Source organism: Mytilus edulis, chromosome 11 (genome assembly GCF_963676685.1).
Source record: "Mytilus edulis chromosome 11, xbMytEdul2.2, whole genome shotgun sequence".
Lineage (NCBI taxonomy): Eukaryota > Metazoa > Mollusca > Bivalvia > Mytilida > Mytilidae > Mytilus > Mytilus edulis.
Genome location: NC_092354.1, coordinates 77,039,937 through 77,054,163, shown reverse-complemented (window position 1 = coordinate 77,054,163; position 14,227 = coordinate 77,039,937). Strand labels below are relative to the sequence as shown.

General features: G+C 32.9%; 1 protein-coding gene across 1 annotated transcript; it reads left to right on the top strand.

Annotated features, from left to right (window-relative positions):
* Window positions 1-4,414: 4,414 nt before the first annotated feature.
* LOC139496321 (uncharacterized) lies at window positions 4,415-6,423 on the top strand. Its single transcript, XM_071284837.1, has one exon. It carries the CDS (start codon window positions 4,453-4,455, stop codon window positions 6,334-6,336), a length of 1,884 nt encoding a protein of 627 aa, XP_071140938.1. The 5' UTR covers window positions 4,415-4,452; the 3' UTR covers window positions 6,337-6,423.
* Window positions 6,424-14,227: the final 7,804 nt, after the last annotated feature.

Genomic DNA, 14,227 nt, shown 5'->3' with positions numbered 1-14,227 from the left:
AAAAACAAATAAATCAAATTCCGCGAAATTCCAGTAATGATTTTGGCGCATTAACGTCATTTAAACACATGACGTCATACGAATGAAAACGTCAAATCTGAAGGTTTTTCTATTGCGTTTACCTTCTAAACTCTGATACAATTGCATTAAAATAAAGTATTGAGGTAGGTGTTGCTTGTTTTCTGTTCTATTGCATTATTCGCACATTTACTGATTTCAGCAAATCAACATGGCGGCTCCTTGGTTACAACATGTCAACAGTTAATTTGACGGTAGCTTACGATAAAAAATGTAAATTTAAAATTGTAAATGTTGGTTTACTGAGAAGTAAAAAAGAGTAATCACATTTTTTTTCTAGCGGTTAGTTAAGAAATCAATTATGCAGGTTTATTAGATTTGTTTTACATTTATCGAACAGTGGGTACAATAGAACAGCCACACACACGGTATACCCATCGTCGCTTCAGTTTTTAAATGATCGTATTTGTCCTATTAGAATCGAAATAATTCATGGAAGCCATAGATTTGTTGTAAATTTACACATGGCCTGGGCCGTGATATTCGTTAATTTTATTCCTTGCTAACGCTCAGGATAAAATTCGAATATCACGGCCCAGGCCATGTGTAAATTTCCAACAAATCTATGGCTTCCATGAATTATTTCTTAATTTAAACATCGGTTAGAATATTTCGTTCGAGCACTAATGCTTAAAGAAAGTAGTAAGTTGAAAAATAAGGAAGACCTCATTAAATATTTTAGTGTCAACTGCAGAATTGTAGTCCTTTCTAGTACATACAGGTGAAGCATCGAGTATCTATTAAAAATTACATGCTACTTTAAAGTGAATATCTAGGTTTTTTTTAAAAACATGATATAGTTGAAGATGATTGTTTAAAACGGTATGAAAATAACATGAATAACAAAAAAGTATTTATGATACAAACAAGATCAAACAAAATCGAAATTCGATCACGATATCGTCATGGTACCAAATCAACCACCGTATCCTCACGACTATCCCGTTAAACGTTTCAATGGGTATTTGAATTCAACAGTACGTTCGATAGGTTACTTAAGAATACGACACCTCATAGTTTATAAAGAGCTTCAAGTTATGCGATAAATTGTGAAAGTTTTTGTTCAGTATTTCCATTATTTATTGCTATGAATGTTTTTATAATTATACATTTAAGAACAGAAACCCAACTTAAGTTCCCAAGTATTTACACATTTCAAATTTTGGACTTTAAAATGTTTTTATCGTCCATATTAAACTTTTAAAACTTTTCAAAATTCTTATATGTACCAACTTTTATTTGCATATTTTGATTTTCATACGATTTCACATACAGTGGATACTACGGAAATCATCTGAAAACACTTGCATTTACATCAGGCATTTACATGTGAATAATATTTTTAATATACACTAAACCGTATATTTCTCTTTAGATAAACTAACTTGCTACCAACATTATTAATCCTTCAGCTATACGGTTAAGGCAAGTAAATCGTGTCTAAAATACTATTAAGTTTGAAAGCCTTCAAATTGTGTTTTCTCTTTAATATACCAGGCGAATCAGGCTTCAGGATTGTGTTTGAAATAAAAAGCAGAAATCTAGAACTACGTCACTGGATCCCTTTTAAATCAGTCCGACTTAATAGATCGCCGCTGGTTAACACTGAAGCGAACATAACTTGTAAAGAGTAGATATTAGCACTTCTTAAAAATTAAAATTACAAATACAAAATTGAGAAAGGAAATGGGTAATGTGTCAAAGCGACAACAACCCGAACATAGAGCATACAACAGCCGAAGGCCACCAATGGGTCTTCAATGTAGCGAGAAACTCCCGCACCCGTTAGCGTCCTTCAGCTGGCCCCTTAAAAATATGTATACTAGTAATGTGATAATGGATGTCATACAGACTAACAAAGGCTCCTGACTTAGGACAGGGGCAAAATTGCGGCGGGGTATAACATGGTTATGAGATCTCACCCTCCCCCTATACCTCTAGCCAATGTAGAAAAGTAAACGCATAACAATACGCACATTACAATTCAGTTCAAGAGAAGTCCGATGTCAGAAGATGTAACAAATATGCATATATTATTATTTTTTAATTAAAGGCTTTAAATAAACTATGCATAATGTAACTTGTGAATTTATGCTGAGTCATCATAGTTAAGGCCCTTGATTTTCGTAGTCTTCATGAAATATCTTTAAAACTACTTTGTTTCGTTAATTTCATTAAAATCTCTGAGATAAACCAAATTTGGGGAAACTCTGTATATTCTCTTTTTTCACCCTATAAAGGTTGCATTTCTGTAAATATTGACAAGGCATTTTCCCATAGTAACTCCCTTTACTGCTGAAACTGTACCACTTTTACTATGAAGTTTTGAAAAAATCATATCCTTGAATGGAAAGTTCATATGCATTACAATTTTATCAAAGGTCAAGATATAGGGCTGTGCGGCATATTTTCAACGTTTATATGCCTCGAACTTCTATGAGTTTAAACTAACACTTAATTTCTTAACTTGTCCTAACCAGACTGCAGAGTTACCACATATTTCAATATAAACAATATGTACATGTATATTTACTGGTAACGTTCCCAAGTTATGTCTCTATGAAATGCAACCTACAGATCAGAACTGGGAACCAGTATGTAAACAAATTAAATTATCTATGAATATTCTAAATACTCCCCAAAAGAGGCGTTGTTTGAGGAACAGCTGTATTTACAAAGTGCAACCTATAGATTGCATTTCTGTGAATATCTACAATGCAATTTTTCACAGGAATTCTTTCACGGCTAAAGCTGTACCACTTTTACTATGAAGTTTTGACAAATTATATTCTAGAATTGAAGGTTCATATCACCAACTATTTTTTTTCTTCCCAAAAGTCAAAATATAGGGCTGTGCGGCATATTTTCAACGTTTATATGCCCCAGACTTCTCAGAGTTTAAACTTACACTAAAATTATGTACTACCCCTACCTAGACTTTAGGATTTCTACAGATTTCAATATGACTGATATGCATATATCACTGTATATGCATAATAACTGGAAACATTCACAAGTTATGTCTCAATGAGATGAAACATAGAGATAATAACTGTGTACATAAACAAAATTAATTATCTATGAATAGTATATAAAAAAGAGGCGTGGTTTGAGAAACAGCTGTATTAACAAAAAGGAACCTTCAACATGTTCAATGGGATAAAAAAAATCCAAGCCTTTTGATTTAACCTAAATTTAATGCTGAATTTATGTTTTTTCGCTCTTGAATGTAAATTATGTTTGGTCGAAATCGGTAGCCTTTGTTATTTTGCCTAACCGAGTTTCAAAACGGTAAATCAACGAATCTGTCTGTTTCTCTGAAGCCTTGTTAACAGCTGACTAAAAAGTGGAATAGCCTAACTGGGTGTTTAAAGCTGTATCATGATGATCTTAATCAGTCCCATTATGGTCTAGGGCTGGACCTGTGTCTGAAATTCTATGTAGAATGTGTTGTACAAATATTGGATATATATATATAACTATAATACCCCACCCGTAAAACCGTAACAGAAATGCCCGTGCAGTATTTATCAAAGACTTATAATAATATTCTAATCAGAGTCAATTCATAATTATGCAAAAGGTGAAACATCAAAGATACAGAACGCCATGGAAAATTGAATACGGAAATTCTTTTTAACAAATGGCAAAATCAAAGGCTCAAACACAGCAAACATAAAGAAAACAACTATCATATTCCAGATTTGGTGCAGGCTCTGCATGTATGAAAAATAGTGGATGTACCTGTTTCTGTTAATTCCATGTCTTCATTTTATCCAACTAATGTTCTTCTTTAATTTTAGAACAAACACGGATTCGTAACGACGAAGACATTCAACAACAGGCTTCTCTTTATGGTAATATTAGAAAGATATAATTGGTATGCAGAGTCAACGAATAATGTCTAATACATGTAATATGTATTTAATATGTGATTGGATGGTAAACCTTTATATTTACAATTTAACCATCGAAACTTTCAAAGGTGTTAAACTATTATCGAAATAAGTTTATGTTGTTTACCACCATAAACAAAACATTATTTTTCACGTGCATTGTCTCATTCAACGAAATTTATACACCGTTAAAATCTTACCTTCCCGTTTTGTAATCAAATCGGGGGGGGGGGGGGAGCCAACGCTTTACGGTTCTTGGTTTGATTATTGTATTGAAGCGCTCGGATCGGTCGTTTAGTACCCTCATCAGATTGACGTAGTGTCGGAAAGTAGCATTCAAAAACTACCTAACAATGTCCTGCGATCGATGAACTTTCTTGATTAAATATATTTGAAAAATACATACAAAGTGTGTCCAGTAAAAATGTTGATGTCTATTTTTTCAGGAATACGAGAAGAGAATGAAATCCGGTTGGTCATGGTTGGCAGGACTGGATCTGGAAAGAGCGCAACCGGAAATACAATCATGGCAAAAGCGGATCATTTTGAATCGAAATTAGCAGGCGGATCAGTCACTCGGGAATGTAAAAGGGGAGAATGCAGTAAAGCAGGACGTAAAATAGTGCTTGTAGATACACCTGGGATATTCGATACAGAACTTCCTTATGAACAGATATCACAGGAGATCGTACGATGTGTAAATATGTCTACACCAGGTCCACATGCATTCCTCCTTGTTTTACAGATAGCTAGGTTCACAGATGAAGAAATTGAAACGTTCAATCGTCTGTTTGATCTTTTTGGAGCGGAGATGGGAAAATTTGCCATCATTACCTTTACCAGGCTTGATGATCTAGAATCAGAAAAAAACACTATTGAAACATACATACAAAAGGCTCCCAAAAAACTGACAGAGTTCCTAAATCGATGTAACGGTCGATATATTGCAATTGACAACAAAGCATCTAAGAAAAATAAATCAGCAAAGGTAAAAACCCTTATTCAACTTGTTGATGACATTGTTAAACAGAACGGAGGGCAGTGTTATACAAATGGTATGTACAAGGAAGCTGAAGCTGCTTTGCAAAGAAAAGTTCAGAAAGTAGAGGAGGAAAAAGCACGAGAGAAAAAGAAAGAAATTGAACAAATAGAGTCAACATATGTTCACAAAATGAAGTCCATGACAGACGAAAACACCAAATTGGAAGAACAGGTTCGTAGTAACAAAGAATTGCAACGACAAGTGAAAATGGAAAAAGATAAAGCCCAAAATGATTTTCAAAAAGCGGTAGACGAATTGAAGAAAGTTGACAAGAAGCATAATCAGGAACTATACCAAATTAAGAACAAGGAAAAAGAAGACAAAGAAAAACAGGCCAAAATCTTAGAGGAAAAAGAAAGAAAACAAACGCGATTTATGCACAGTATGAAACAACAACAGATGGAAATGGAGAGAAAATATCAGGATATGGAACGACAGAAGGAATTGCAACTTTCGAAAGTGACAGAAGAACATAAGAAGAGAATGGCAGCTGAAATACAACGAATACTTGATGGAAATAACCTAAAATATACTGAATTGATAAAGGCAATGAATGATAAAAATAAAACTAATCAAAAACTGCAGGAGGAAATGGCACAACAGAAGACGGCGATGAATGAATTGAGACATAAAACAGATAAAGAGTTCCATAAACTACAAGAAGAACACAGAAAACAATTGATGGAGGGGAAAGATAGAGCTAACGAAACTCTTCAAAGGCAACTGGAAGAACAAAAGAAATTTGTAGAAGCGACAACAAAGGCAATTTTACAAGAACAAAAAGAAACGGATAAAAGGAAAAGGAATGATCAACAGGAAGCAAATAATAGAGCTTACAATATACTCCAGGAACAACTTGCACAACAGAATGCAACTATGCAAAATATGATGCGTGAAAGAGATAACCAAATTCAGAAACAGCAAGAGGATCACAAAAAACAATTACATGAAGAGAAAGAAAGAATACTTTTCCAAGACCTCGAGAGAGATAAAATCAAAAGACAAGAGTTCCAAGAACAATTGGAAAATCAGGAAAGAGCGATGCAACAACTAATTCACGAAAAGGTTCTTAGCCAACAATCCCAAAATATGTTACAGAAACAGATAGAGAGAGTAAATAAAAGTGCAAGGAAGCAACAAGAAGAACATGACAGATTAATGGAGGCCACCATTCGAGAACAAAAAGAGAGGGAGGAAAGACAAAGGGAGGACAGACAAATAGAAAGAATGAAATTGGAGGAATTGATGGAATTAAAACGACAATATGAGAGAATTGAAGGGCAGTTGAACAGGAATGACCCCGCATGCTTGCTTTCGTGATATTAAAACAGTGTAAAGTTATTAAAATAGCTTTTTTTTCAATATATACTTGGATTGCATGTTAAAGTATTTCAAAGTTTAAATCATCCGTCCCATTCTTCATTTATACTAATACATTAATATGAATACTAATGAAATATCTCTCATCGCTTTGATTTTAAGACATAATATTTTACTTCTGTTTTATTTAGAATCTTACCAGTATTATGTGTCTTTTTGTTTGATTCCAATTTCTTATGGCATATTAAGTTTAAAGTGAATATAAGTGTTAAATACCCTTCTGAGAAAAGTTCAATACCTTTCTGTTGAAGTGTTTTTTGTGTAAAAGTAAAGCCAAATCATTTCTATACTTCATACTTTTATTCTTAATAAGTAACAAAAATGTGTCCCAAGTACACGAATGCCCCACTCGCAATATCTTTTTCTATGTTCAGTGAAATTGGGATAACAACTCTAATTGGGCATTAAAATTAGAAAGATCTACCATAGGTAACATGTGCACTAAGTTTCAAGTTGATTGGACTTCAACTTCATCAAAAACTACCTTGACCAAAAACTTTAACCAAAACCGGGACGAACGACGGACAGACGGACGAACGAAAGGACGGACGGACGAACGGACCCACAGACCAGAAAAGATAATGCCCCTCTACTATCGTAGTTGGGGCATAAAAAGTATGAATTATATGTTTGATTTGGCAATAACACATTATATAAAAATTTAATTTGGCAGCACAAACAGGTGTTTATCAAAATAAAATTATTAACATATCAGTAACAAGCATATTAATGCTAACATGTTATAGAAAGGAGAGTATTTTGTTAAGTGCTATGTGTGACTTATACCTTAAAAAAATCTACCAATTTCATGTTTTCATTCAAAACTATTTAAGGGAATTTGATGCGACTGTCATACAAATGAGTGATTTAGCTAGCTATAAAACCAGGTTCAATCCACCATTTTCTACATAAGAAAGTCAGGAATAGGACAGTTGTTATCCATTCGTTTGACGTGATTGAAGTTTTGATTTTGCAATTGGTTTAGAAACTTTCCGTTCAGTATTTTTGTTATTTTAATTTTAGTATATAAACTTTAAGTTGCAAAATTTTATAGCATGCTACATGTATGTAATTTTATAAATGAGAATGATTTGTTTTCTTTGGTTCTGTTTCAGTTTCAAATCATTGTTGTAGTTCTATCTAACAGTAATAAAAATGTAATTGCTTGCAACACATGTTTTTTTCTTCTTCTGTATATTACGTTGCATTAACTGTAATATATGACAATTGAATAAATCTTTAAATGTTTATTATCTAGAAATATATCTTCCGAATATATGTATGCTTGGCTCTTGTTAAATATTTAGAAGTGATTTTTGTGTGGCTTTAAATCAATTTCCATAATATTAATAAAAGATATAAAAGACTAAGAATATAATGTATAATAATCACAGAACAAAACCCAGCACCTTTACATATTTGCAGCTATTTCAGATTTTAAATTATCCCTAGAGGTGTAACGATTCATTGTCCCAGTACTAAAAGGACAAAAATACAAAACATCATAAATTTTAGGAGTTGAAGATAAGATATAAAAGCAAAAAGCATGTTCTGATGAATACCAAAAAAAACCAGATTTATTGGCATTTTTATAATGGACAACATATCAAAGAAGGTCTTAATTCATTATTAATTGATTTATTAAATGGAGAGGAAATAGAGAGTATTGTTAAATCACTTCATACATAAAATTTCAAACTCAATCCCAATTTGAAATACCTGTATATGTCTACAAATATAACAAATTTATCGGTGATGATATCAACATCACACAAGAGTGCACAGGCTGAAATGTCTCACCTTCTTTACTAATCATTGATATTATGTTGAAAGTTCTAAATATAAAGCTTTATTACAACTGTCACATAAACTAAATATAAACCAAGAAAACTAAACATTGACCTTTGAACATGAAAATGAGGTCAAGATTAGATGAACCATGCCATGCATGCATGTACAGCTAACAATTCTTCCATACAACAAATACAGTTGACCTATTGCTTATAGTTAAAGAAAAACAGACCAAAACACAAAAACTTAACACTAAGCAATGAACTGTGAAAATGAGGTCAAGGTCAAATAAAACCTGCACGACTGACATATAGATCATAAAATATTTCCATTCAACAAATATAGTTGACCTATTGCATATAGTATTAGAAAAAAAGACCAAAACTCAAAAACTTAACTTAGACCACTGAACCATGAAAATGAGGTCAAGGTCAAATGACACCTGCCAGCTACACATGTTCACCTTAAAATCATTCCATACACCAAATATAGTAGATCTATTGCATACAGTATAAGAAAAACCGACCAAAACACAAAAACTTAACTATTACCATTGAACCATGAAAATGAGGTCAAGGTCAGATGACACCTGCCAGTTGGACATGTACACCTTGCAGTGCTTCCATACAGCAAATATACTAGACCTAATGCTTATAGTATCTGAGATATGGACTTGACCACCAAAACTTAACCTTGTTCACTGATCCATGAAATCAACTCGAGGTCAAGTGAAAACTGTGTAACTACCGGGGTACATAAGGACCTTGCAAGATATGCACATACAAAATATAGTTATCCTATTACTTATAATAAGAGAGAATTTACCATTACAAAAAGTCTTAACTTTTTTTTTCAAGTAGTCACTGAACCATGAATATGAGGTCAAGGACATTGGACATGTGACTGACTGAAACTTTGTAATATGAGGCATCCATGTATACAAAATATGAAGCATCCAGGTCTCCCACCTTCTAAAATATAAAGCTTTTAAGAAGTTAGCTTACGCCGCTGCCGCCTGATCACTGTTCCTATGTGGAGCTCGACAAAAAGCTATGTAAAATGAAGATTAGATAGACAGCAACATTAATGTTAAAAGTCACTTGACTATGAACAAGTGTACAGGGCAGCGAAATGGTCAACAAACTTAGATCTATAAACAGTACTAGTATAACAGGGGGCAGAAAAGTTATCAGAATGATAGGCACTGATGGTTATGCAACTTCATACAAAACATCGTTGATCTATCACAAGTAGTTCCCATCAAACTAACTTAAGGTAACACGATACCGAATGGCATATCTCCCGATTTCCAAAATTTTTGGCATACGTGTACTTTTAATCGAGTTACATCGGAATATGTTATAAAAAATGGGGGTCACCATTTTTGTTTTTTTTGTAATTTTCATAGGAAAACGTCAATTTTGGCGACAAATTTACTTAGGTATATAGGGGAAATGCCTTTTTTTCGGCTTACCTTTTTAGATTTTCGAATGGATGGATATTTTCTTATATACGGAGAAAAACAAAAAACTAACATAATATCCAGGATTGCATAGTGAATCCATACACGTATAGAAACTCATATGTCACCATCCTTGTTTTTAAAGTAAATGGCTTCAAAGTTGATCGATAGGTCTAGAATTTGACCAAAAACGTGTGACGTTATGGTGTACGGAATATAACGTTATTCCTTCTCAGAGAAATGGAGAAAAAAATATGTGTCGGGATCTGAATGAGTATATTTTATTTTCATTTCCCCTGTCGACTGTCGTAAAGTTCCTAGTAATGCAATATAAAATTCTACTGAATCAGATATAATTTTATTTCGTCCTGCACATGGAATATCACTCATATGAATTAATATTAATATCGTCTGATTTTCACATCAAACGAGCATATACTTGAAACTTGCGTGAACAGGTTCCATGTGAATCTTATGATAATAGTTCATGCATAAATCATCGGAAATTTGTACACGTTAAATTCACGTAAATATTTGAAATAAAATTATTTAAATAATATCTTTGTTCTGAAATTTGATTAAAACCATAAAAAATACCTTCAGATTTTTGTTAAGTTTACGTGAAAATTAAATGAAACATTTCACGTGAGATTCATCCGAATTACTGATTTTTAACTCCATCATATTAGACAATGGTGGTATCATCACTACATCCCGTGATGCAGAAATATAGTATTTTTAAAAAATTGATTCATTTAACAGTTTTTTAATTGCTCGGTTTGATGGTTGTTTAACGTTCAGTGGCAAATAGTTCATGCATGTTCGGGACGATACAATACAATTTGGAAAACAGTTGTTTATAAAAGACACATTTGATGCACCAGTCAAAAAAGATTAAACATTCTGTTATTTGTGAAAATTATGAGGAAAAATAATGATCCTGATAAAATACACATTCCAACAAATAGAATAACAAAACTCCAAGAATAATTCAAAACGAAAAAATCCCTTATCAAATGACGAAATCAAACGCTGAAAAACATCAAAAGAATGATAAACAGCTGTCATATTCTTGACTTTGTACATACAATACATGTAGTATAGTGTACTCTGCGTGGTGTAAATGTGTTACTTGTTTGCTCATCAAGTCGGACAAACCTTGCAAATTGTTAACCCGAATAATGCAGTCGTTATATTCCGCTTACTACATTAAGTAAGTAGGAGAGATTGATTACGTGGAGGGACTGAATTATTCGGGTTAGCAAACTGTATGCAAAATTTCACAAATTTCAACATTCTGTCATTTATGAAAAATTATTTACACAACAAAGCTTGAGATCATATATGCATTCTTTATATAAGTAAAACAACTTCGAAATTTAAAAGTTCCAGCTTGAAATTCAACCTGTATCAGATGTAATTAAGCCGGAGTCTGTACTCTGAGTGCCATTGTATTTTTATTAAACATGAAACAAAAAATAAAATCCAGACGATATGCGCACCTATAATATGAGTAGTAACACCAGGTACATAGTTTTAAAGCGGAAGCAAAACAACTGTAGTCCTAAATAATTAGCCGAATTAACCCTATATACATGTATACCAAGTGCGGGATTAACGGTCGAACGGACAAATGTTAAACAATATGATGACACGTGCTCTATAAGTAATTTGGTGACAATGCATATTTTTGAATATGCAGTTCAAATAATGGAATGATAATTTGGAGATCTGAAATGTAGTAGCAATGTAAGAAGGCTAGCATTTCCGTCATGCATTTCGTCTTTGGTGGAAAGTGGATTAATTGGAAATTTTACCGCATCTCTTTATAATTCATTATGGTTGGAATTTTCTAGAGAAGAGCAAAAGTTTTAAGACTTAAACTAATATTTACCAAGAGATTGAAATGTTACTGTGACAATTATACATGTACTTCACATACTCAAAATTTTCCAACGTTTACTAAAACTACAAATAAGAAGTGTAAAGATACTATTCCAATTAGCATTAGTCACGATTTTCTTGATGTCTTCAAGGTGTTGATGTCGTTTAATTAATGCCCAGCTGTTGCTATCTTATTAATTGCATATCACATATCTCCATTTATCATTCTATCAGCTAACTTTTGTACAAATAACATGTACATGTACACAATTTTTGTTTTTATTTGTACTTGTACTTTTACAAATAAAGTCTCATGTTACCCCACTTCCATAATGTGCAAGCGGAAATGTAGATATTTAGTTTTACATAACTGTTCAATTTTGTTCTTCCTCGCTGTCTGCGTTTAAACTTTGTGGAATTTTTTGAAATGAGGCAATGATTTAAATTTTAACAACTAAAGTTCCAAGTGACGGATGTAAATTGTAAATTGATTGCTTTGATTATTGGTTGGTTAACGTCTAGTGGAAAATATTTCATGCATGTTCAGGACGAGGACAAGTTATCTATAAATACAATAGGTAGGTTTTGCAATAGAGGTAGGACATCCGAGATGATGGTCGTGAAAATTTTAACTGACGCTATACATGTATATATATACTTGTTCTAAAAACTAATTTTGAGAAAGAAACTTTCCGGGCCTTTTCATACGCCTAGTATGCGAGCAATATGGCCCTCAGAGCCCTAAAAGGTAAATTTGTTAATTTTCTTTCAGTCGTTTTGTCTCCCAGCTTGTACATGTACATTATTTCCAACTCAAAACTAAAAAAACACCGAATACCCATGCAGGCGTAAATTAACACGAATATAAAATGTAAATGATTTCAAGATCTAGCTTTTTTACAGTCTCTTGCCATTTGAATAATAAGTCAGTCGTTTGCATGTAAATTTCGAGAAAAAAATTATAACGGAATCAGGGAACACGGAACCGGTCTGACTCCAGCCAGCCCCAACTATCAACTTGCGTTTGTAGACGCAAGTGGATACTCGGGGCTGGCTTTATTCAGCAGTAACAGAACCTGAATTTTGCTATTTTATTTCTGCCGAATCAAGTGCCCATGTATTTCTCAGCCTTCGTTAACTTTCTAATGCTTCATTCCGATGTTGCTGTCCATCCTGAGTAGACCTGGTATATACGATTAAAAAGCTGGCACTGTATTTTAAAATATTTCCAAAACTATATCGAATTTACTCTGTACAGACCAATGAATTTCAGAGACTGTTTACACATGGAACACAGGAAAAGTTATTCGGCTAAATAACCACTTTTTTACATTCCATACAAACAAACTATTTTCTGTATGATTTTCAACGTCTGCTTGTATTGTGCTTTTCCCCCTAATTATATTCATATTTTTATCCAAATAATTTCAATTTTGTCCGAGCGGTGTTTTTGATGACCATTTTAAAACGAATTAATAGTTGTAAAATTCCCCGTTTTTTTTCACACATCATCCTAAGCTTCTATAAATTAGATTTCTACTTTCAAAACAAAATTTCATGGGGAAAAGGCGCGAATCATGAATAAGTACTTATTGCAAAAATAAACCAAGGTTTACTTTTATAAATTGTTATTTGGATGGAGAGTTGTCTCATTGGCACTCACACCACATCTTCCTATATCTATACCAAGAATAAAAATAAAGTGATAAAACTGTGTCTGTTATGCATAAGAACATATATAGATAAAGCGTGCAGATGCTTAAATATCAAAGAAACAGAATATTTAAAAAGTAAAGTAGTACTTTTTAAAGATTAACAATGAGCAAAATGATTGCCGGAAAACGATAAAACAATCTATGTCAAATAACCGCTACGTATTGCATCAAAACTCTTGGCACTCTGCATCTAGGGAAAGTTACCATTTAAAATGTCACACAAAACCCGCTGTATTGGCTTATATGTGTGAACGTATATTCGATAACGTCAGGAACGATAACTCATGGCGTAAAGTCATTCGGTATCGTGTTACCTTAAGCTATATGACAACAAGCCTGAATGAACCTTGAATAGATCAAGGACAGATCAACCATGTCAGACAATAAGTACACCAATCATTCATTGCTTATAGTAATAACCATGAAAACTTAACATTGATCAATGCACCAGTAAAATGAAGCAAAGGTTAGTTCCCTCTGTAAGACAAACAATAAAAACAATACACACCACGAAAATTAACTTTTGCTAATGAACTATAAAAAGCGTTGAATGTCTGATTAAACCTGTTAGATATACATGTCGACCTTACAATCATTCCATAAACCAAACACAGAAACATTGATGTGTTGCTTATATGGCAGGGGAGATCATCAAAACAAATTGTTTAAGCTTGCTATTCCAATAATGATTGTTGTTAGGTTTGGTTAAATTTGGCCCAGAAGTTTTAGAGGAGAGAATTTTTATAAAAATTAATAGACAATTGCAGAAGACTAATGACAAACGCAAAGTGATGATAAAAGCTCACTTTGCCTTTCAGGCCAGGTGAGCTAAAAATAGATACAAGGCTTCAGAAACAAAAATAACCTTTAAAATATGTGATCGTAATATTCAATGAAAAAGGAGATTGCTCGCCATCGGTAATATTTTAAAATATTTCTAAATTAATAAAAAAAAAAAAAAACAACTAGAAAATACAAA

Excerpts from the sequence above, each read along its gene's own strand:
- LOC139496321 (XM_071284837.1), top strand. The coding sequence starts at position 4,453 with ATGGTTGGCAGGACTGGATCTGGAAAGAGCGCAACCGGAAATACAATC.